The 25,785-nt window shown below is 35.3% G+C and overlaps 3 protein-coding genes across 4 annotated transcripts; 1 reads left to right on the forward strand and 2 right to left on the reverse strand.

Annotated features, from left to right (window-relative positions):
• Positions 1-1,125: 1,125 nt before the first annotated feature.
• LOC133306487 (uncharacterized) lies at positions 1,126-2,412 on the reverse strand. The gene has a single exon (XM_061506813.1). It carries the CDS (start codon positions 2,410-2,412, stop codon positions 1,126-1,128), a length of 1,287 nt encoding a protein of 428 aa, XP_061362797.1.
• A 2,798-nt stretch (positions 2,413-5,210) lies between these two features.
• LOC133306479 (carboxyl-terminal-processing peptidase 3, chloroplastic) lies at positions 5,211-11,753 on the reverse strand. Of its 2 annotated transcripts, none has more exons than XM_061506806.1 (12): positions 11,355-11,753; positions 9,938-10,019; positions 9,524-9,654; positions 9,212-9,298; positions 8,840-8,918; positions 8,330-8,409; positions 7,713-7,748; positions 7,425-7,544; positions 7,220-7,306; positions 6,965-7,114; positions 6,124-6,231; positions 5,211-5,691 (listed from the first exon to the last, which is right to left on the reverse strand). In XM_061506806.1, the coding sequence occupies exons 1-12, from the start codon at positions 11,679-11,681 to the stop codon at positions 5,443-5,445; spliced, it is 1,536 nt and encodes a 511-aa protein (XP_061362790.1). In that variant the 5' UTR covers positions 11,682-11,753; the 3' UTR covers positions 5,211-5,442. The 2 variants fall into 2 exon arrangements, with proteins under 2 accessions (XP_061362790.1, XP_061362791.1); XM_061506807.1 differs by having other exon boundaries at positions 9,938-10,009; positions 11,355-11,491.
• An 11,679-nt stretch (positions 11,754-23,432) lies between these two features.
• LOC133306488 (uncharacterized) lies at positions 23,433-24,970 on the forward strand (the record flags this gene model as incomplete). The annotated part of the gene is made up of 3 exons (XM_061506814.1): positions 23,433-24,435; positions 24,577-24,638; positions 24,727-24,970. Coding segments are annotated over exons 1-3 (1,309 nt in total), but the record flags the coding sequence as incomplete, so codon positions are not given.
• Positions 24,971-25,785: the final 815 nt, after the last annotated feature.

Consider the following 25,785-nt stretch of genomic DNA (forward strand, 5'->3'; position numbering starts at 1 on the left):
ATCGATTCCCAACCTTTTAGAAAGGCTGGAAATATGTTTAAAATCATTTAAACCTTTTAAAACATGTTTTCATAAATGTGTAATGCTATAAGTCCTTTATGTAATCAAATGGTAATTCAGTGCATGTATTTTAACAAAAATACGTTTGAGCTTATTAATGTAAGAAGTCAGTTACCCTCACAATTAATTCTAAGTCCTAAAGTATATATTACTTGATAATTCTTGGACTTAAATTCTTCTCTTGAAGCTTGAAGGACTTCATGATCGTTGGATGTTTGTTTCTTTTTTATTGTTGCAACTTGAAGCCTTTCTTCCATGCTTTGTTCGTTATCATCAAAATTCTAGACTTTATGTTTTGCATTGGTTCCACATTTTTGGGTCCACCCTTACCAGCTCTTATTGGCTTCCAAAGATTCTCATTCACTGCTGTATCAATGATATTAGAAAGCTTCTCCATTGCCAAGACAAACAAGTAAGGAGAGATCGGGTCTCCTTGTCTGACGCCTCTGCTTGGTTGGAATTCCTCTGTTAACTTACCATTCCAAATAATGTTGGTTTTTGGAGATGTGACAGCTGTCATGATCAGTTTTGAAAGTCTATCAGGAATCTGAATTTCATCAAGCACTCTATGGATGAACTTCCAATTTAAACGATCATAAGCCTTATCAAGATCCACCTTAATCACCATAAAACACTTCTTACCCCGCATTCTCCTTATAGAATGAATCAGTTCTTGCACAATAAATGATATTATCTTGAATATAGCGCTGGGGCACAAAACTAGATTGAGTAGGAGAAATTACTTTCTGCATAATTGGTTTCAGACGGCTCACAATAAGTTTGCTGATAATTTTATAAATAACCGGACATAACGAAATTGGCCTAATTTGCTTGATATTCACCGGATTCTGGACTTTAGGAATTAATACCAGCAGAGTATAATTTATTGATGCTAAAACTTCAGGATAATTCCAAATCTGATTAATTAAGGAGCATACCTGAGATTTCATTAATTCCCAATTCTTCTGAAAGAAAAACGCAGAAAAACCATCAATACCTGGAGCCTTGAATGCTCCCATGCTAAAAGTTATTTGTTTAATTTCCATCTCATGCGGGACTTTTTGCTTAAAGAATCCTTTCCCGCTCTAGAAGATCATGCCAAAGGTTTCCTGAAGAAATCCACCTTTTGTCACATAAGTCTTCAGTAAAAAGAGTTTTGAAGAAATTGCAAGCCATGTTTTTGAGTTCCTCAGGATCTGAAATCCAAGCCTCTCCATCATTTTTAAGCTTGAATATTTTATTCGAATTCCTTCTGACAACCGTACTGAGATGATAGAAACGAGTATTTCTATCTCCATCCGCAATCCATTTCTTCCTAGACTCTTGAAACCAAAAAAGTTCCTCTTCACGAAGAACATTAATAAGCATTCTCTGATAATCATTCTCCAAATTCAACAGAGCTTGAGAATCATTTTGAGTACGGTTGTTCTGGATGTTGGCAATTTTTTGAATAATACTATTTTTCTTTCTATCAATATCCCCAAAAACTTTCTTATTCCATATTCTCAGTTCAGGCACCAATCTTTGTAGCATATATGGAAAATCAAAATCAGAGTCCCACTTGGCCCGGATAAAGCTATTAAAAGCTTGATGTTCCTGCCAGGCTACAAAAAATCTAAATGGCTTTTTACCTTTCTCATCTAAATTTTCAAATAACTTTATTAATAGAGGATTATGATCAGATAATATCCGAGGAAGGGAAGACACTCTAGCATCATCAAACATCATTCTCCACTCCAAATTCACTACAACTCTATCAAGCCGTTTAAAAATTCTTCTCAAAATGGTCCATTTAGGACCTTGCCAGGTGAATAGAGGACCATCATAGCCCAAATCTATCACCTGACAATCTTCAAGCACAGAAGAAAAATTAGCACACTTGGTTGGGTCAGCTGGAACACCCCCTATCTTCTCATTAGTGTAAGCTATTTCATTAAAATCACCACCCAACAGCCACGGTCTATTCATAGTTTCACTAAGTTTTCTAAGATCCTCCCAAATATTATTTCTAACATTTTGAGAAGGACTAGCATAAATAGCAGTGAAATCAAATGAATTACCTGTAGGAAGAGAGACTCTACAATGAATAAATTGAACTGACTTGGATAGAAGAGCTATATCCACCTTTGAACTATGCCACATTAACCAAATACCCCCTGCAAAACCCTGAGCTTCTTGAACTAAAAGGCTATCAAATCCCAACTTCTTCATTAATTTTTTGCACACCTCGCTTTGAGTTTTGGTTTCAAGAAGAACAACAATATCAGCAGAATTTTTCCTGACCATGGACTTAAGAGTACTACGAAAATCTTTCTTGGCAGCCCCTCGAGTATTCCATATTAGGACATTCATTGATAACTGAGTAAGCTTTTTGCAGGGGTTAGAGAACCCTGCTTCTTCTTATCATTCAGCAAACCATTACTCTCTGCAGCTTCGTACTCCATATTAGCACAATCAGTCTCAACATGATTTCTATCCACTCCCATCCAATCTGGAGGTTTTGGGTCCAGATTCCTATAATGTTTATTCTGTTCATCGTCATCTACTTCCATACAAAGGATATGATGCTTGATCTGATCTTCATTCCTCTTAGCATATTCAGCTACTAATGGACTTATTATTCCAGAATGATTCCCTACTTCAGAATCTCTAATTTCAAACGATGCTTTATTACCCACTGAACTAGCAGAACTAGAACCCCTATTTTTGCTTTCACCAGTACTTTTTCCAGCTTTTGATTTGCTCTCATACTCCTTCCTTTCGTCTCCCACCAAATAAGAAGAGAATATCATTCATTTCCCCTCCCTTCCTTCCCTTTCCTTCTCCTTGGATCCCTTTCCCTCCAAACTCCCAAACACACCTATTGAAAAACAAAGTATAAATTTTCTCTCAGTTATTATTTCTACGAGGAAGGTGGCTACAAAATGGCATTGGCTCGATACAGATTTTGCTAATCAAATTTCATAATCTCTAAAATAAAAATAAATATTATCTAAATAAGGAAACAGAATATTTAAGGTTAACTAGCTCATGGACCTAATAAATTTACACTAGAAAACAAATAAAAAATTAAAGCAGAATAGACATGCTTATGGACTCATTATAACTTCAACTTAGTAACTTGAGGGGCAAAAAAATACTTCAAAATGTTGTCGCTGTTTGATTACTCTATTTGTGTATGCAATTTACAAGACAAATTGCCTCCAATAAACAGTTGAATTTACTTGTCACCAGACTATTTTTAAATGGATTTATCGTTGATTGTGGCAAACAATTCAAAATGGTCTAATTTAAATTATGTCATTTTTATATTTCTTGTTATATTATCCATCGGTTCTTGGATTATTCTTCGACTAGTCCGATTCGAGTCGAGTAGACCATATAGGCGACAAAACTTTCTATCAAGTTTTGAGACAATTGCATTCCAGGGACTCGAACTCCAAACCATTGATTAAGCTGAAACTACCAATTCCTAATTGATTCATGTGTTTGTTGGTGTTACATCTCTGAATAGCTATAGGTTTTACTGACAAGTTAAAAAAAAAAAAAAAACCTATTATGCCTTACAATTTCATCTATCTTCCTTAATTGCCAAATGAAACTGAAGTTCTAGATTCTAGCCTTTCTAAAACGCTCAGAACCGTTGTTATGTCAATGGTGCTTCAGCTGGACTGAAAGAGAGTTCTCACCAGTTGCAATGTATTGAGAAAAAAATATCATGCCAATTAATCCCTTTCACATTTAATTTCACCTTTTTTTTCTCTTCCAATAACCAACAACTACTGCAACAAAAGAGTTTAATAATCCAATGTAAGAATCAATCTAAATATAAATCCATAAATTATATGAATTTTAGAATACCAATGATGAAAGTACATACATGTTTTTAGTGATGAGTGGATGAACAAGAAAATACAAGATCTTCCATCACTACTTCTTAGATAGGGCAGTTATAGGGCATCCTTTTGATATATTTACAGTAATAATGGTAAGAGTGTTATTGCATAATAACACTCCCATTCATTATGAGTTATGTAGCAATGGCCTACATTCTACCTGTAATAGATGCACATCCAAAAAAAAAAAAAAACCAATTTGATCACATTTTATAATATGATAAATCTCTCTTAGAAATTAACCCACTATATCATTAGCTTGTTTTTAATAAAACAAAATTAATATTTAATGGTAACCATAAAAATAAAAATAAAAAAATTGTAACGTCCAAACGTTTCAGTGATCCAAACCATATTGTAAAGTAAGATATAGCTAAATGTAGAAACCTGATTGTTCCTATATAAATGTAACGTAAGGGACTCTTTGAGGATGCTATTCCACCCTGCACCGACTAACATTGATTGGTCTTGTGGGGTCTTAATAGCCGTAACCAAAAAGTAATAGTAACATTAAAAATGGTTAATGTTTAATGTGCCATTTTACCAACCTTTTGACGTGCCCCCATCAAGTTTTCTTAATTCCTATATAAAGTTCAACTCTTGGCTCTTTCATCGAACAATTTAGTTGTCAGCCAATATAATTCTCTTCAGTCTTTTTGACAATTTCATTACAGTGACATAAAGATATTTTGTGAACATGGCACCATTTGGTAGCTTCACTGCTAAAATTTTGATGGCAGTGATGCTTGTGAGCTCGTTTTATGTGACCAGCATTGTGGCAAAGGAATCAGAGATTGCTCCCACTGCTCAGTTAGAGGCTGGAGCTGGGTTTGCTTTGCCAGTTTCTAGGGTGGTCTTGTGTTCTTCTGTGTTTGCTTCTGTTGTGGCATTCATGTTGCAATGAATTTGAATACTTAATATTTGGAGGTTTGAAATTTGTCATTGCTGGGGGTAATGTTACTTTATTTTGTGGGTTAAAATCGATAAGCTTGCTTATTATAAATTTTAAAGGGTTCTTTTCGTTATTTATTTTATGCTTGCTTGTTGAATAAGGTACTGTGTCTTTTGACATTTTGTAAGATTAGCTTTATGATGGTGTGAGCTATTGGTGCGAGCTGATATGTAATTGTTGAATTCCTAGTATTTGATGAATTTTGTTGTTTCACATTATTATATTCTTCAAAAGTGACTATCTTCTTCATTGCTGCGTGCTGCTTTGAAGTATGATCCAACTTTGTCCAAAAATATGACATTTAAAGTACAATAACTGGGTAAGTTATTGTCCTTCAACTTGGAAGTAAACTTTCTATTATGCTATTGAATGGTATATACAATCGGTTTTTCTCTATTTTGTGTACAAGTGATAACTAGTGATCACAATGATACATTGTACAAATTGATGTATTGGCTGACACAGAAGAACTCAGACAACGTTCCTTTCAACTGGTAACTTTGAAAAGAAAATGGAATAAAAACAGTGCAATGTTCAAGAAGCAGTTCCCTTGGACTCCTCCATATCCAACTCGTGTTCTGCTACCATAATACAAGAATCTGCTTCCAGAGATGAGACTGAGGTCTTATCTTTGGTTGAAAGCTCCTTAGGTGAATTAAGCATTTCTGTTGTGCATTGCACATCTGGTGTTATCCCAACCTGATCTATGTCATGAAGGGCTGGTGATAGATATTTTGCTACTGTAACAAAGAGGGCTGAACCATCATGAAGCTCAGTGACACTCTGAAATGAGAATGGTACATCACGCGATTAACCAAGATATGATGATAAAAATGGAAAGAAGGCTTGGAACTAAATTTACTGTTTACTTTGAAACTGACTTTGATGGAAAAACATCATTTACAATGGCCCCTTTTGATGACTAACCATCAAAATGATTTTTGACTATGAATTATTTTAAAGAATGCAGGGTTAATGTTGGTCATAGATCTGCAACATCATTCAAAATCAACTTATATATTTGCGCTGACCAAATGCTTGATACATGCCTTTGCAACCGAAAACACTCTTATGAGAGATTCGGAGAAATTTATCCACCTCATATATATATAACAATACCTCTTGTTTCGTGCTTTGCAATATGGAAATCTCGTTTAATAACAAAAAGAATAATGGTACTTTCTACCAAAAAAAAAAGACGAATAATAATGGTACCTGAATTTTTCCTTTACCAAATGTTTTGTGCCCCACCAAAATAGCTCGACCATTATCATGTAATGCCCCAGCTAAAATCTCGCTGGCACTTGCACTTCCCTCATTGACCTGTTAAGGATACAAAAATTGTAAAGCAATAAGCTTGCATTGTCAGCAAATGTCATTTTAATGCTTATGGAAAACCAAGATGTGGCAGGCTTATGTTTAGAAACAAAGCATAAAAGTTCTACATTGTTGATTATGAATCTTGCTAATGAAAATATCTTCAGAGCTCCCGAAGAAATAAAGACTTAGTACATAATTTGCTAAAATTGAAAAAATACAACCCGTTTAACTTTACTTATTCCACCCATCTCTTTATAGTTAATGCCATCTCATTTTCCTCTATACTCCCGTAGCATGGAAGATGTACTCCTAGCTAACAAGAAAGCATAGTCCTTGGAAACATACATGAATTGCATTTAAGGAGTGAAATTGGATGTTAATTGGCTTCATAATAGGTTAGCTCTGATTCTAGGAACAGACTGACCAGCAATACAACATGATAATATGCTGTAGAAGCAATTAAATGCAAGAGAAACAGAATGACAATATTGTCACTTTCCTATGCAAGGTAAATTAAAAAAAGAACTGTGCATTTTCAGAACCTTTCAGTGTTTGTTTTCCATAACACAAACATACCCGGAAATACAAATCAGAATGACACAATACAAGAAAAAGAATAACCATTATAATATTTATATGCAAATGTAACATGAGATACTAGAGTTATTATTTTGTCGCTCACTCAAAGATTGTATTACTAAAAGGCAAAGTCAATGCAACTAAATTTAGTACTCACAATAACCACAAGTGGATCATGTGTTATAGCATGTCCATCGATCATATTAATTGGTAGCATGTTCCCGTTTCTATCAATTGTGTTCACCAGAGTCTCATCTCCATCTAACCACATCTGGGCAACATCAAGGCCAGCTTTTACCAAACCACCCTGAAACAAAATTACATGACAAAGAATGAAAATGCTGTTAAGTTACTTTAATCAAGAGACCAGGTAACACTACATAAGAAATTTTCTATCAATGAAGTATATTACAGGATTGTTCCGTAGATCAAGAATATATGAGTGTACTCCTTGATTTTCCATTTCTTGAATAGCATTCTTCATGTCTTCAGCAGCAGTCTGTCAATATGGAACAGGAAGAGTTTATATATAGATTGTATGAAAAGCAGTTTGAGACCAAAATGGTTGATAATTTAAACAGAATTGCAATATTTTTTATTGCTGATTCTTTGTTCACCTGAGAGAATGCTGACAATTTTACATAACCAGTTTTTGTCAGCTCACCATCTGGGGATCTATGAGGGATGATGGCTTTGGATATTGGAGAGAGCTTGATATACTCCCTTGGAAGTTTGACCTTCAAGTATATTATTAGATTAGCAATAAAATATTTTGAGTTTCGAAGTTCAGATAAAAGGGCAAAAAGTTTGTCAGATAATGCTTATTATAACATAAGATCATAAACTAAAATAGAAGAGATAAGTTAACATTTCATGAATCATAATCAATAACATGTCAAATTTACCTCTCGGATATAAGAGATTTTCCCAGAGTCTTTGACCTGGAGAAGAAAAGTCTGTAAATTAGTTTCCATCACGATACTTGAATGCACCGGAAGGCTTGTAAGGAATGAAAGAATTAAGCTACTAATGTTTTCTAAAGAACCTTCTTTCATATACTAGTGTCCTTTTTCCAAATGAATAGGATTAAAATGAATCCTATCCACTGGGGGAAAAAATGAAGGTTGAAAATTTAACTATATCCTATAAAGGAAATCAACGTTTCAAAGGTAAAGGTAATCCAAGAAAACTAGTCTGATGCATAACTTGTTGAGATATATAGTCCCACATTAGTTGCTCATGGTATCAGAGCTTCACCGTCTCCCGCTTTAAAAAGTGGAATTAAAATAAAAAAAAACACAAAAAGGTAAACAAAAAATGGGTCTGTGCAATTTCTACGCTTCTAACCTAAAGGGCTCTTGCGTGAGGGGGCGTGTTGAGATATATAGTCCCACATTGATTGGATGGGCAACTAATATGGCCTTTATAAGGCCTTGGGCACTCCCACCCCTTGAGCTAGCTTTTGGGGTGGTGTATCCCAAGGTTCTTTACATAACTCAATAAATGGAACTATGATAATAACCTTTACTGTAACAATTGTTCCAGCATTCCCTCTAAGCCTCTGTGCTGCACCTTCACTATCAATGCCATCAAGCCTTTCACCTGCAGAATCAAAATGTTTTCAAACAAAAGAAAATCACTTGTTTTTCTTCAGAAACAAAATCTTTAACTCCCAATGAAAATTGACAGACACCAGCAGAAATTTGTGAAACACCTAAAACAGAAATTTTTTCAGAGGGATTAAGAAAGAGAAACAGGATGAAATTACATTATGCCCCGAACAAGATGGGGCATTAGCTATGACTCTTTTCTACACCAATTCAACCAAAATCAGTATTAAGGATGCAAACTCTGGCATCTTTGCATAAGTGATAATAATGGTTTTCTATGATTAAGCAAAAACAATTTCTCCTGTTCTCAAATTCTGCAGATTCTGCAGTTCTGTTTTCAAATAGACTATTTTAGAATAATTAGATAAAACTAGATCTGACTAGCTTCATAAACAAGAAAAGAATCAGATACTTGGTCTAACCATTTATCTCAACCAGTTCATCTCCTTGATGTATACCAGCACGAGCAGCTGGACTTCCTTCTATGCATGACAAAACAACCTGTATTTCAATTCAATTAAAAAAATAAAGAAAATCATAATTTGAAAAAATCAATACAGGTTCATTATCAGGTGATATTGAGCAAATCATGAAGCCAAGACATGCATGGTTCCATGACCTATACCTAGTTCTAGCCACTGCCAAAAATCTTAAATGGGAAAATAAAACCAATTATTTTTAAAAAGGGAGGGGGGATCAACAGCATTATCAAATGACCTCAGAACAATCAGCATAAAATTTAAATGTGGTTGATTGCTGAAAATTATAGGAAGTGTTCTTTGCAAGTCACTAACCAAATGTCCCGTTCTTGGTTCAACATTTATGAACAGGCCCACTCCTTGTAAGCTCCCATCACTTCCAATTCTAAATCCTTGGTATTCCTGTAAGTAGGGATCACTGTTAAACCAAACCACAAAATCTAACTTTAAAACAGGCTTGTTGATCTAACAATAGTATAGTTTCAATAGTCCATTTCAAATGGAAGCAACACACTAGATTAGGCAACATAAACTAGATATTGGATCTATGATACACTCTCTAATTACAACTTTTTCTATTGACCAAGAAAGTAAGATTCAGATTTGCAGAAAAAGAAAATGTTAGACCTTTGGACTGATAATTCGAGTGAAAGGATCACCAAGGGTAGAAAGCATTCCACTGATTTTTGTGTATGCTGCATCAGCTGAGTTCAGGGGAAACATTTCTACCATTGTTTGCTGCAACTTCAAATCCCAATCTACAAGTAAAAATACACTTATTGATCCATGCAAACATTAATACTAGGTGGATCTAATCATCAAGAAAAAGTTTAGGCCCTAAAGTATGGTTCCATAGGTTTATGAACAAGCCGAGAAAATAACTTAATCTTAAAAGTTAAATAATCAAGTTGGTAACTGTTAGATTGCAAAAAAATAAAAAAAGAAGAAGAAGAAACCAAATAGATGTTAGTGTAATGCATTCTATCTTCACAGTCAGTAATTCAAGGTAGAATAAGATAAGAAACCAGAATTCAGAAATACCTTGATGATTAAATGTAGGATCAACAAATGTTTCTCGAATCAAACCCCATGCTTCCACAAGAGTTCTTTGAACTGCATTTACCTAGCAAACAAATCTTTTTCCACTCAGAACGGTTCATGTCAAGGTTAAGAACAATCAAAACTCTAGTACTATAACAGTTAGATTGTTTAAAGCTCTCTACTATTTTGCTTTAAACTTTGATGTTCAGATTGCTGTTCAGCATCATGGCTGAGGTAGTGGGGTGCAAGGAAAATCCAAGGGAGTAGGTGTATTTGCCAAGTCTTCAACAAAGGTAGCACTGATTTACAGTACCTTGGAGTTCCAAAGCAAATTTCATATTCTTTTCATCTAGAAACTGAAAAGTGCAATGCCGTGTATGATAAGGGAATAACTGAAAAGTTTTAAATGATTCAATTAAGTATCCAGATTCAATTTGATGTGGCGAAATCATTTTTGTTAACAGTGTACAAATTTTACGTGAGTGTGACATTCTCATCTGTGGAAGAAATATAAGTGTTACAGAGATATAATATAAAACCATTGCCTGTCACTTCCAATTATTAGTAGAATTAAGTTAGCACATGGTAAAACAAAAGAATGAGTCTGTGTAATATCCAGGCTTGAAGGTCAAAGACCTGTGTTAGAAACATATAATATAAAATTATTAAAAGTGGATCACATGATAACTTGAGCTTTTAAGTGAGATAATTGTTTGCTGCGACTAAAATTGTTGAATTTGCTTATGTGTATCAAGTAACAAACTGGGAGTAACATAGTCGTAAGGATAAGTACCACGATGTGTTGTAAAAGATTTATTAGTTGTTAGTTTCATAATAAATGTTTGAAATTCATTAAGTCCAACCAACTACTAGCTAGTAAAAAAAAAAAAATAGTAATAACCCATCAAGCTAACAAACATGGATAAATTTTTAGCCCTCCAACATGTAGACTCAATTGTATTTATACTCATTTTCTTGGCACCTTCTTTATTTATGATGCCAATAAATTATTTGTTTATTTTTGTACAAATGATGCTAGTAAATATGTGTTATAAGGTCAGTACTCTGACACGGACATTTGAATTTTGTACAAATTTAAAATTTGGACGATACAAGATAAACTTTAGTGAAACTATTTTAAACTAATGAGACCAAAAGTGTAATAAAGTAATAATAAAATTAAGAAAAAAATTTATAATTTTAAATGAAATAACTTTAAATAACATATTTTAGTGCATATTTATTTATTTTTTAATTCTCTCTCATTCGCCAAATCAAGAGAAGAGATAAAGAAAGAGTATTTTGAGAGGAGATAAAAGATAAAAATTCATCAAAACATATAGTTTCATTTAAAATAATAAAAAATATACAAATATTTTTTCCTAAAATCAAATGAGAGAGAGGAGAGAGAGATGACCTCAGGTGCCCGTGAAACAGGAAAAGCGACGGTGAGGGACTCGGCGAGAGCCGGCGGCGAGTGGCAGAAAACAGAGAAGAAGAAAGAAGCCGAAACGCCAAATCCAAAAGCACTTTTTGCAGCAGATTCAATCCACCCTCCTTGCCTACAACACTGCACCTTCAACCTGGCCTCCTCAGCCGACACCGACACCGACACCGACACCTTCCTGTGGCATGCTCGTGTTGGGAACCGTGACCTGCGAGGAAACAAAACTACTGAACTTGGTTTTCCAAGTTTAACTGGAATTGCAGCTTTAGCATCCAAATTGCCACAAAGATTCTTCATTTCTGTTTTTTTTTTCCTTTGTTTTTTAGGTAACCGAATGGGTACTAGAGAGGAGAGAGCAGCTTTAACGTTGGTGTGTTGGTGGTGACAGTTATGTTGTAGGGTGTGGACCCCACTTGAATCTTCTTCTTCGGTTGTGGTTGTGCTGTGCTCTCAGATTCTGTATGCATGCGTGTACGTATCTAGAGGCAAAGAAAAATCAACTCTTTTTTTATTATTTTTATTTATTTTACGTGAATAAGAATAAGAAAATATAAATTTCATTCAGTTTCTCCTTTACACGTAATACCCGGGTTGAATGAATCTCGAATGAACATGAATCCAAACATGTCAAAATTCGACTGGTTTGTTTGTTAATTCACCTTTTTTTTTTTCCCCCTTTTCAGCTTCTAACGAAGGCAAAAAAATTAATTTATTATTTTTTTAATAAAAAATTACGAGTATGTAGTCATTTGCAAATTAGTTACGAAACTATAGCAGTCAAACACGTTCACATGGGGCGTGTTCCAATCGAGGAAGACACGCCCATGTTGAGCATGATCTACTGGTCAAACACGTCCACATGGGGCGTGACCAAGAGGAGAGAGACACGCCCATGTGGGGCGTGACCTATGAAGGAAGACACGCTCACATTGGGCGTGTTCCAGCTGAAGGTCAAGCCCATTTTGGGCGTGAGTGACCCAACTGCAGCCTATTTAAACACCCACCCTCTATACACTCTTCATAACTCTTCTCCTTCGTTATTCTTAAACTCCCACATTCTTTCTTACTTGGTTATTTATAGTGTTTGTAGTGTTTATTGATATTTTGCACTTGTTTACTCTTATTATCTATTCTTTTTTAATTTTAAGTATGAGTTCGAATTCTGAATTTGTTCGTGTTGTTCTATATTTTAACGGTAGAAAAGAGGAAGGTCGTCGTGGTGTTATTTTTGTAGGGGAGAAAAGACCATCACGTATTAAACGAAACTCAACGGTTGAGGAGCTGCATCAGAAAATACGCCAAAAATTATGTCTTGAAGACAACCAATCGATCACTCTAGTCACGACAAGATTATGGCAATGTGAACAATACATTAGTTTGCAAGTGGTCGATGACAAAGATGTCGATATGGTAATGGAAGAGTTCTTGAACCAGTCTAGAAAGAATTTCTTAGAGTTGTATGTGGATACTGCCACCGCGGGAATGTTGTGCAACCAATGAGGTCAGTTACTTCTAATTTTCCTCTTAATGCATCATCATTTGCTGCTCCAGCTGTTAACATGTCTGAGGATGATGAACATGACCCTACCTGGGTTATGGATGAAGACTATGAGGAAGATGATGAGAAAAATATCGCAATGGAGGATCGTCTTCTTGCAGAGGATGCGAGTGCATCGGACAATGACGAAGAATGCGGCAAGTCCGGTACTCAACTTCAGCCATGGCATGATTTGGGGGAGTCTCGTATCGTAATACATCATGACACAACATCGAGTCAAGTACCAGAACATCCTGAAGGTATGCTATGTAACAATTTCATGTTAGCGTGCTCCGATTTTGTTTAAGAAAATAATAACAGTGTATTTATGTAGAACATGCAGGCGATGTACCTGTAACTCCTTTTTGATCTAAAATTCCACATTACACATATATTGATTGGGATCATCCGAGTGAGACACAATCATGTATGCAGAGTTCGGGTTCAATCCAAGGTCCATGACAATTGGGGAAAAAGTTGTTTGTTAACCAGCAATTTACATCCAAAAAAGAGGCTCAGATGGCAATCAAGTGCAACCTCATGAAGGAGCATCAAGAAGCAATTGTAGTTGAGAGCACGCCCACAAAGTTAAGCATGAAATGTTGTGCGCATGTCCAAGGTTGCCCATGGAGGATCTGGGTAATTAAATCAACGTATGGTGAAAATTGGAAGGTAACGAGATGGGGTGGGGATCACAATTGCTTGAATGACCATATTTCTCAAGATCATAGACAACTTGATTCTGACGTAATTGCATCACTTGTAGTAGGTACGTTATTTCAAATTATTTTGGTTAATAAAAAATGTTGATTGATATTGAGTGATCTATTTATTTGAATTGAGTTGAGAAAATGTTTATTACAAGTTGGTTTGATAATAAATATTTAATTGCTTCTTGCATATAATTAATAGTCAATAATATTTGAAAGCTATTGGAAAATATTGATATTAATAAATGAAGGTATCAAAATAATTATCGAAGACCACACTAATAAATGTGAAACATTAGTTTGAATGACATTGCTAGAGTTGGATAATGGGCTAACGTGGCCCAGGTCATCACGGGTTGACTTTAAGTAAGGTAAGCCGGGTTAGCTAATTCGTTAAAATAATTAAAAATTAGGGACAAATCTAGGATTTAAGATGTAAGAGGATTAAAACAAGAAGATCCTTTAATTAAAATTAAGGAAAAATAATAAGTGAAAATTAATTAATTTTTTAAATCAATCTTATTGGTATTGACAGGGCATAAGTATTCAAATAAGAAATTATTATGATAAACATTTATATAAGTGAATCACATTTATATAAGAATTTATTGGAATTAACTAAGTATTTCAAATCGTGGTTGCAAACCTACGTAGCACCGATACGGACACGAGACACATGACACGATACGACACGACACTCCGACACGTTAATTCTAAAAAATGTTAAATTTCGACACGTTAGGACACATTTTGATATTACATAAAATTTTTAATATATGTAATATATATTGTATGTAATATTTAATAATTTAACAAAAAAAATGAATCTAAACTTATAATATTCATAAATTTTGAAAAGAAACATAAGATATCCCAAATATTTATATTAAACTCAATAAAATGATAATCTTAATTCAACGAATCTAATAATTGAAACTAAAATCTCAACGCAACGCAACCTTTGAACTTTTTTTTGAATTTCTATAACACGTGTTGGAGTGTTGGAGAGTGCTGGAGTGTCAGAAAGTGTCGGACACGACACGTCAGGATTTTTGAAGTGTCGGTGCTTCATAGTTGCAAACAACACCCTTTTGCGCCTTTTTATATTTGGATTCTATGTCATTAATTACTTTTTTGGGCAGGTTCTCCGAATGATTCGGAGTGTTGAGAATTTCCTAACTCGTTCCATCATTTGTGGCTGTGTCGTCTTCTCTCACTCTAAGCAACTTGGAGTTTAAATGTTTGTTTTCGAATTGATTATAAATATTAATTATATTAGATTAATGTTTTAATTTAAATTTAAAAACTATTATGATTTAAATTGAACAAAAATTATATATATATATATATATGAGAAAAATATTTCTCTAGCTGCTTGAGATATATTTATCTCCGGTTATCTCAAAACTATGCTATTTTATTTATTTATTTTCTTATATTAATTGATTCACCTTTGACTGATTATGATTCTCTTTCTCTCTCTCTTCCTTTATCACTATTGATTCATCTTTGTATAGTTATAATTTAGTGGCTTAAAATAAAGTTATCTCAAACAACTTGAGAAATGATAACTCATATTATATATGACTATACCTTAAAACTTTTCTATTATACCTCAAGCCAAATTGAATACCTTCTCTTAGACTTGAACATATGTTATAGGTTTAATAATAAATTTTGATACATATTTAGAAAGGGTTTAGTTTCGGAATATTTTAGGGCAAATGGGGGTGAATGACATTGACTTGACTTTTGGGTTATATAATTGGGTCTTAACTTTTTTAGAAGAGTTGGACAACACTTGGGCTCAAAGAGTTTAAAATTTTTGGACATAAAACTGATTAAAATAACGTCTCTTAGCCGTGGGCCAACATATTAGAAGTACAATCCCCTAAGGTGCTGTTTTGGTTGAAGATTTCTTAAAACTTACTTATGTAAATTAAATTGGCAAAGTAAGAAAGTAATGTTTGATAGACACTTTTATAAAATTTTCCTAGGTATTATATTTGCATAGCATTCCTTATTTGTTCATAGAAAATAAGCAAAAGTTACTATTTGTAAAGACAACTTGAGGGTGGTATTTTACATTTAGCTAGCTAAATGGCAAAAAAGTAACTCACTAGTAGACTTAAATACCCTCATCTAAAGCGCCAAGGTTTCACTTTCTTTATGGGGTTATATTTGTAATTTTATACCATTTACCCATCAATATTTTATTCTCAACCAAACATAGGTTTCAAAAACTTTAATCAATTTGCCTGGTAATATTTGGCCCAACCAAACAACTTTTTTTTTTTTTAATTTTTCTATCTAATTCACTTTTCCTGTAGATCCCTGGTAATTACATTTCCCTAGTGAATTAAAATTTTCACTTGAACCAAACACCGCCTAAATGGATGATTATCAGTTATTGGATAAATTTTATTTAAGGAGGATTATATTGACAAATTTTATGTTTTATTGGTAAAATATTTTTGAGAGAAGTCTTACCGGTAAGATATAGTGTAGTTTATAAGGATTTGTAAACAAAAAAATTTATCAATATAATATTCCTCATTTTATTTATCTCTTTTTAACATAGTTATTGGGTAAAATTTATCTATCTCTTTTCAACATGATGGATCCTATTCCTTGTTGAATTATTCTTTTAATTTTGACTGGGTTATGCAATGTGGATAATTTATTACTTTGCCTGTAGTTACTATTTTTTTAGACATAGTTAATAAAAAAATTCACTTATCTTGACATTTTTGGGAAATGGGAATCGAACCCTAGACGTCTCTCCTCTTTGATGAGCGAGGAAATTTAAAATAAGTTAATAAAAATGAGATAAAGCATTATTAAAAATGGGGCTCATATTAAGAGACTTTTTGGCCCAGCTTTATGTTAATTTAAAATTATTTTTAGATTAAAGTTACAAATAAGAGTTTAAAAAATAAAATCAAAGCTGTTTTATAATTGTATAATTTTTTAAGCTTTAATATCACTTCAAATTAAAGCTCAAGTTCTAAATAAATTGTCTGGTAAAATAACTTGTATAATTTCATATTTTGCTTTGCTTTGGACTTCTTCTTAGCATTAATAATTTGATTCAATCCTTAACACTAATTTGCTGCAACATGGTATTTAGTTATGGTATTTAGTTATGGAAAGTGGAAACTATCTCAGAATCTATTTAAATGTAATTACTATTTTTTCCCCCAACAAGATCGGAAGCTGTAACACCCGTGTATACCCGGTTTGTTAACATGTCATCGTATTAAGCCATGCTTAATTTAAAATGCGGAATAACTTTTTACTTTCAATTATGACGTCATTAATATTACCAAATTGAATTACTTAATTCATTTCAAAAACATTGCCTGTATGTAAATTGCAAAAAGACAGCTAACTGAAATACCTCAATATATAAATAACAGTGAGTATCTAGAATCACGGAACTACAACATGTAGTTCGGACATAATCCTGATACATTATTACAACTCAAATCTAAAACAGGACATAGTCAATCAATGTGGTATGGACAATCCTCATGCTCACCAAATAAGGCAACAAGTCCAACATAGTCACAATAACAGCAACATAATAATAAAGCTAACAGCAAAATAGCAACAGGCATATCCAGCATCCAAACATATCATCATATAAACAGCAATATCAGCTAAGCTCTGGCTTCCTGCCGCTAAAGGTCTCAACCCTCGCATTACCTGAACCTGAAAATGGTGCCCAAACGTGAGGTGAGATCTCTAAACAGAAATCTCAGTAAGACAAGGGGTCCTCAAGGATCTTCCACCCCAAGCTCACTTACATGTGCAATATAAGTTCCAAAAACAGTTTAACAATATAAGTTCCAAAACCAGTGCAATGCAGCAGATAATCTTGTCATGTGTGTTATAACTATTCTACTGATCAGAGAAGTGCAGGAATACGTCTATTACCCACACAGTACGCGCCCATGCCGTACCTGCCCACAAGATCACATCCCGTCTAGGCGAACACCACATACATATCATAAGGAATTAGCACTTAACAGCTCAATAGCATTTCAATAAAACAATACATGAAAACACATCATGCATATAACCATCCCCCCATGGGACATGGTGGAACCAACAATGGCTAAACTGAGGACACGAAAGCTTACCTTGCGAGCTCACTATCCAAGCCAAGAGTCCAACCAAGAGCTCACACTAGCTCAAAGCCCACAAACAGCACAATCACAATCTGTTTATACAGTAAATAATCATCAATAACCATTTACCAAGGTTACATTTAGTGATTAAGGCTTTCCATCTCATTTTAAGTCATTTTAGGCAGTTTCTGCAGGAGGTATTTGAATACTCCCCGATGAGTATTCGAATACTCCAGCTTTCCAGAAAGTATTCGATTACTTTCACAAAAGTATTCGAATATTCGAATACCAACATCCAAGTATTCGAATACTACCCAGTATTCGAATACTTCTTCAAGGTATCCGAATACTTTTCTTCCCAGAAAAGTATCCCAATACTCCAGCAAGGAGTATTCGATTACCAGAGGACAAGTATACGAATACTACCCGAAAAGTATTCGAATACTTCTCTTCCAGAATGCAGAAATCCGAACTGTCATCTGCATAATTCCCATTTTAAGTGTTCTAACGTGATTTGGAGTCCAAAGACTCCCTCAACAGATGTTCATTAGCATGTTATGAACTCAAAAACACATTCCTTTATTCAAATGGTCCAAGTTTTACTTTTTAACCGATTAAACAAGCTTAAATTATCAAAATGACAAAGAGGTGATCATATATACCTCCAAGGCTCCAAAACTCCAAAAATGAGACACACAAGGGGCCCTCTACACAGCACTATGGTTCTGACTTTACAAAGATACGAATTTGTTCATCAAGCTTGACCCTTTATGCCCAAAGGTGGCTTCTTGAAGCTCAAGAAGCTAAAACAAGGCTCCACTCCACCAACTCTGAAAATGCAGCCCCTTAAACCCCCAACAAACAGCAAGCACACCCTCAGAAATGCTTCACCAACTCCCTCACAATGCTCACTAAACCAATGTTTATAACTTCAAAGAGGAAGAATCAAAGTAAAGGTGTAGTCTTGAGGGATTTCCATGGAGGAAAGTTCAAGTTTGAAAGGAGGAGAAGGTGGAAAGCATGGGAGGCTCATGGTTCAGAAAAGAGGCACGTAGAGTGTGAGATTTCTTACCTAGAAATCTGTGCCAAGGCCTTATATAGGCCACTTAAGTCTTAATCGCACTGTATTAGCGTTAATAGCTACGCTTAACATTTTAATCCCAAACTTTTGGATTCTGAACCTACTCATTTTTCTAAGACTTGTCATATTTTTATTTTATTTTTCGCAGCACCTTTCCGATACGCGCTTTTACATAGCCAGTATCAGTTCTGGCACCAGTTCTCATTATTTTGACCTGAAACTTGTTATACTCATCCTATATATTATTCAAGGAATATTCCCACACTTATTATAATTTTCCGGGATACTTCATCGGTACGCATTTATACCGAGGAGCAGAACCGGTATCTGCACTTTTCGTCAGAAAAGCGACTTTCATCATTCTTAATTACTTTCTATAATTATTCAAGTCTTTTCATAATTATTAGGGTCAATTATGGAATTATTTCCTAATTCTCATATTTATTTAATTATCTTCCTTAATTAACGGTGCAGGTTCTTACATTCACCCCACCTTTTAAAGGATTTTGTCCTCAAAATCAGGAACATATCTGTCTCGAAAGTCGGGGTACTACCGGAGAAGCTCGTCCTCTCGCTCCCAAGTGCACTCCTCAGGAGTTCTTCCCGTACATTGCACTTTAACCATCAGATTGATCTTGCTCCTCAGCTGCTTCTTGCCACGATCGAGAATCTTGAGCGGTCCGACGAGAGTTTTCAAGTTCTCTCGAACCTCCACATCATCAGGTTGCACCACGTGCGAAGGATCCGCTACATACTTTCGAAGCTGAGACACGTGAAACACGTCGTGGATATTGGCCAAGTTTGGAGGCAAGTAAGCCGGTAGGCAACAAGTCTTACTCTACCAAGGATCTGGTATGGCCCTATGAATCTCGGGCTCAGCAGGTAGGAGTCCGACACCTCCTATCATACAATGCCTCGTAGGGTGCCATGCCCAGGTTAGCATGGAAACTATTGTTGTAAGAAAACTCAACCAATGACAGGTACTTATCCCATTCTGAACCCTGCTCCAAAGTGAAAGATCTCAACATGTCTTTCAATGTCTGGATGGTCCGCTCAGTCTGTCCGTCAGTTTGAGGGTGATAGGCGGTACTCAATCTCAACTGCGTACCAAAAGCTTCTTGCAGCGCCTCCCAGAACCGAGATGTAAACTTCGGGTCCCTATCACTGATGATACTCTCGGGCACCCCGTGAAGCCTCACAATCTCGCGAACGTATAGTCTAGCCAACTGCTCAGTAGTGAAGCTCACCTTCACCGGAAGAAAGTGGGCAGACTTCGTTAATCTGTCCACAATGACCCAGATAGAGTCACAATCAGCCTGAGTCTTCGGCAAACCCACAATGAAGTCCATGGAAATGCTCCCTCATTTCCATTCCGGAATCTCAAGAGGTTGAAGTTTACCAGACGGCTTCTGGTGTTCAATATTTACCTTCTGGCAAACCAAACACTTGGACACAAAAACAACTATATCATTTCTTCATGCCCGACCACCAATAATTCCTCTTCAAATCCTGGTACATCTTTGTAGCACCAGGGTGGACAGTAAACTGGCCCTTATGAGCCTTTGTCATCACCTCAACAGTCAAAGGACCTCGAGGAACCACAATCTTCTTCTGGAATGTCAACAATCCATCCTCATTCCAAGACACTCCGTCCTGGTTCTTCACATAATCTAGGAACTCTCTCTGCACTTGCGCCTCTTTGATCTTTTCCATCAATTCATTCTCGACTCTCACAGTCTACACATCGAGAAGTGCACCCCCAACAAGGAAGTCACTATCAAATCTCGAAACTTCGTAATCACATCGAAATCGTCATTCGATTCACTAGGATCGCCAGTCACTCTATCAATAGAGGTGACCTGACCCCACACACTCTAATCCCCACAATAACTTGAGTGAGTTTGGTCCTATTCCATGACTCTAACCTCAACTTGACTTACAATTTTATAAATCATTGTCCTCAAAATAAAATCATATTCCTTTCACAGTACGAAATCATAATCATGTTCATTTCAACCTATACATGTTAGTTAGCATGCTCATTCACATAGTAACGTACCTTAGTTCACGTACACCTGCAAAATTTTCAATTCCAATAACAAAATAAATCAAATACTCTATGCAACAGTATACCTCAATCTCCATGGCATCTGCAAAATCAAAAGTAAATTCAAGGTGAAATAACATTGATACATTACCACAATTTATCGTACTTATTTCATGCTTAACACTAATCCATGGTGTTAACATGCCAACTACTTATGAAGCAGATCAATAATTAACATATGAACCTAGAGTCATGGAGACCACTCAACCCACAAAACTAATTGTAGATGCACTAGCCTCGCATATACAAGATCGCGTGTGGCCTTGCCACAAAATCCAAGTGTTACACACTTATTTTCATTGAAGAGAATTTCACATTCTCCAACAAAGCACCATCACAATTAAGTAGTAGCGTAAGGCATCTTACCTTTAACAAAAATGACCGGTGCTCCCCATGGAGACACGCTCGGTCGAAAGAAGTCTTTCGCCGAAAGATCCTCAATATGCTCCTTTAACTCCACCAACTCGGGTGGCGACATCCGATATGGAGCTAATGAAATAGGCCCCACACCAGGCAACAAGTCTATGGAGAACTCTATCTCCCACTGTGGCAGAAACTCAGGAAACACCTCAAGAAATTCCTTCACCACAGGAATGCCAACGATATCCTCCTGTGACCCATTCACCAAACCTCCCAACAAGTCATAACCGAAAGCCTCTGCTCTCAAGGCTGTGGAACCAATGCACTCCATGAAAAGAATATAAAGGTTCAACGATTTCGATGATAACAAACAAGCATGGAAAGAAAGCTTCAAGGAGCAACCATCAAAAAGAAGTCTAAACAAGATCAAGACTCAAGCTTCAAGAGACGTCACTAAGTCCAAACTCAGAGTAATATACTGTAGGACTTAGGATTATTTGTAAATTGATTCTTTACAAGAATGAAGCTCAAAGTTTTTTTTTTAAATACATGCATTAAATCATCGTTTGACATTCAGATACATTCTTAACATGAAAACATACTTTTCAATGTTCATAAAATGTTCAAACAATATTTGAAAATGATGTGAATCAAGAGAAAACCATTTTAGGGCGAAATCCAACCTTTCAACAGGTTGGTAATCGATTACCAAACTATGGTAATCGATTACCCTTCATGGTAATCGATTACCCACTCAATGGTAATCGATTACCTACTGTACAGAGACAAAAATAACGGCTATAAAACGGCTGGTTTGCGAAAATGAGTAGGAAAAAGGCCATGGGGGCCCTCTATAAATAGAGACTACTGTTCCCATTGATGGGACACAACAATTGATCATCATTACTCATTAATTCTCATCCTATTTGCCTTATTCTTGTCTTCTTGATCATAAATCCTATTTGAGTCTTATTCTTATAAGAGTGTCATATACCCTTGTTCTTCAACTTGTGTTATTTGTACTTTGAGAGTACTTAGCCATTATTAAACACCTTCATTGATTACTTGAGTAGCTAGGGGAGTGAACCCTACACACTTGAAAGGTCACCAAATTCCTAAGAAAATTTGGAGTAAAAAAGTGTAAGGCATCAAGAGCCCGAAGTCTTGAAAAGTTGTAGTGGTTTGTCAAGCACCCTTAAGCTTGATAGTCAGTGAAAAGAATTGATCGAGCGGCTTCAGTCTGGACGTAGGTCACGGTGGTGGTGACCGAACCAGGATACATCTAGTTTGCAATCTCTCTAACCTTAATCTCTTTATTTGAGTATTAAAATTGCATCTTAGATTGTCTTTATATATTCACTTGCTTACTTTGTTGATCACTACACTTGCTTTTTCTATTAGACATTTCTTTATTAAATCACTTTATTGAAGAAATAATCTGTAAAACATCAAAGGAGGTACTTTGCGAAAAGATTTTGTAAAACTCAATTCACCCCCCCTCTTGAGTATTGAAGCCACCTGTCTATAACAAGTGGTATCAGAGCTTGAACTCTTGTATAAAGAGCTTAACCGCTTCAAGAGAAGGGATGACTTCTTTGAACCATGATATGCCCCTTGAGGGATCATCTAGTACTAGACCTCCATTTTTCAATGGCGTCGATTATTCCTATTGGAAGAGTCGAATGAAAATATTTCTTCAATCTAATGATTTAAGGGTATGGAGTGTAGTTGAAAAAGGGTATACACCACCTACTATAAAAAATGAGAAAGATGAAGATATTCCTAAAGATATAGATAATTACACCGAAGATGAAATTAAGAAAGGAAATTGGAATGCTAGAGCTCAGAACTTGATTACAAATGCCTTAGGTCGTGATGAATACTTTCGTGTTTCAAATTGTAAGAATGCTAAGGAAATGTGGGATATTCTTCAAATAACCCATGAAGGAACTAGTGATGTTAAATTTACAAAATTAAATGCACTCACTAGAGAATTTGAAATGTTTGAAATTCATGAAAATGAAAGTATTCAAAGTATGCAAAAAAGATTCACACACCTTGTCACTCATCTAAATGCTTTGGATAAATCTTTTACTAACCTTGAGTTAATTGCTAAGGTAATGAGAAGTGTGCACAATAGGGAATGGCAACCCAAGCTGACAGCTATTACGGAATCAAAAGATTTGAAAACCATGGATCTTGCGACCTTGTTCGGCAAGCTCCAAGAGTATGAAATGGAGCTAACTAGAATAACCTTGAAGGAACAAGCCATCAAGAAAAGCAAGGGACTTGCCTTGAAAGCCTCAACACCAAGCAAAGAGAAGGATGAGGAAAAAGAAGATGGAGATTCCGAAAATGGTCTTGACGAAGATGAGATGAGTCTCTTCGTAAAGAAGTATGGAAAATTCTTTAAGAAGAATTTTTCAAAGAAATCCGCATTTCCTCCTAGAAGAAGATCTAAAGATGAAGGATCATCACAACTTACCATCACTTGCTTTGAATGTGGAAAAATCGGTCACTACAAATCGGATTGTCCAAATAATCAAAAGAAAAACATATATGAAAAGAAGCAAGGCAAGGATAGAAGGAACTTCAAGAAGGCCTATCTTGCTTGGGATGATGAATCTAGTTCTTCCGATGATGATTCCAAGGAAGAAGCAAATCTATGCTTCATGCAAGATGGAAGACCATCGGAGAAATCAAGCAAAGGAACTCAACATATATGTCTAATGGCAAATGAGGACAAAAATGAATCCGAAACCGAGGTAAACTCATCTTGCTCTACTCTTTCCCCTTCATATGATGAGTTGTCTGACATGTTTGAAGAAATGCATAATGAAACACTAATACATGTTAAAGCTCTTAGAGCATCAAGAAAAACTATTAATTCTTTGGAAAAACAAATTGCATCTTTAGAAAAGGAAGTAAAAGAGTTGAAGGATGAAAATGAAACTCTCAAATTACTTGATGCTAGCATTGATTGTATTAAATGCCTATCTTCAAATGATCATGCATTTTCATCATCATGTACTTCATGCAAAGATCTAAACAATGAAATTGATGATTTAAATGAAATTCTAAGCAAATTCACATGTGGAAGAGACAACTTAAATGTGTTGCTTGGTAAACAAAGATGCATGTTCAACAAATCCGGTTTAGGCTTTGACACTAACACACAAGAAAAATCATATAAAAACTTTTTCATTTCACCATCCTACATGACAAGTAGCCCATTCATTAAATGTTTTCATTGTGGTGGAAAAGGTCATAGTGCATCCACTTGTAAAGTTAGAAAGAATGGTATTGTTGGGCAAAAGAAAGTGTGGGTTCCTAAGGAAACTAAGCCCAAGACTAACACACAAGGACCCAACATGGTGTGGGTACCTAAGATTAAATCTTGACTTTGTGATGTAGGTTTGTTTGAAGGCTAAAAGCTCCAAGTGGTACTTGGATAGTGGTTGCTCAAGTCACATGACGGGAGATGTAACTAAGTTCCAATCATTCACCAAGAAAGAGCATGGACACGTTTCCTATGGAGATAACAACAAAGGAAAGATCCTCGGTATTGGAAAAGTTGGTAACTCCTCCTCCGTTTCTATAGAAAATGTTTTGCTTGTTGAAGGACTTAGGCATAACTTGCTTAGCATTAGTCAATTATGTGATAAAAATTATAAAATTATTTTTGACTCGACCTCTTGTAAAATTGAGAGTCTAATTGATGGGAAAGTTAAGTTTCTTGGTCATAGAGTGGACAACATTTATATGATAGACTTAGATGGTATGCCTTCAAATGACGATAAATGTTTGATTAGTAAGGAAGATGACTCTTGGTTATGGCATAAAAGAATAGCACACATTGGCATGGGTCAATTAAGCAAATTGATATCCTTAGACTTAGTAATTGGGTTACCAAAGCTCAAATTTGAAAAAGATAAAGTTTGTGATGCTTGTCAAATGGGAAAACAAGTAAAGGCTTCTTTTAAATCAAAAAATATTGTTTCTACCACAAAACCTTTACAACTGTTACATATGGATCTTTTTGGACCAACTAGAACCATGAGCTTTGGTGGCAATTACTATGCCTTGGTCATTGTGGATGATTATTCTCGCTATACTTGGACTTTATTTCTTACATATAAAAGCGATGCTTTTAAATCATTCAAGAGACTAGCCAAGCTTATTCAAAATGAACTATCTTCAAATATTATTTCAATTAGAACCGATCATGGTGGAGAATTTGAAAATCAAGAATTTGAAATGTTTTGTGAAGAAAATGGTATTGAACATAATTTTTCCGCTCCTAGGACTCCACAACAAAATGGAGTTGTAGAAAGGAAAAATCGTGTATTAGAAGAACTTGCTAGAACGATGTTAAATGAAAATAATCTTCCAAAATATTTTTGGGCGAAAGCCGTTGGCACCGCGTGTTATGTTATGAACCGTGCTTTAATTAGACCTATTTTGATGAAAACT

The sequence above is a fragment of the Gastrolobium bilobum genome, unplaced genomic scaffold (assembly GCF_033153095.1).
Source record: "Gastrolobium bilobum isolate Gb01-03AN ecotype WA unplaced genomic scaffold, APGP_CSIRO_Gbil_v1 utg9675, whole genome shotgun sequence".
In the NCBI taxonomy this organism is placed as follows: domain Eukaryota; kingdom Viridiplantae; phylum Streptophyta; class Magnoliopsida; order Fabales; family Fabaceae; genus Gastrolobium; species Gastrolobium bilobum.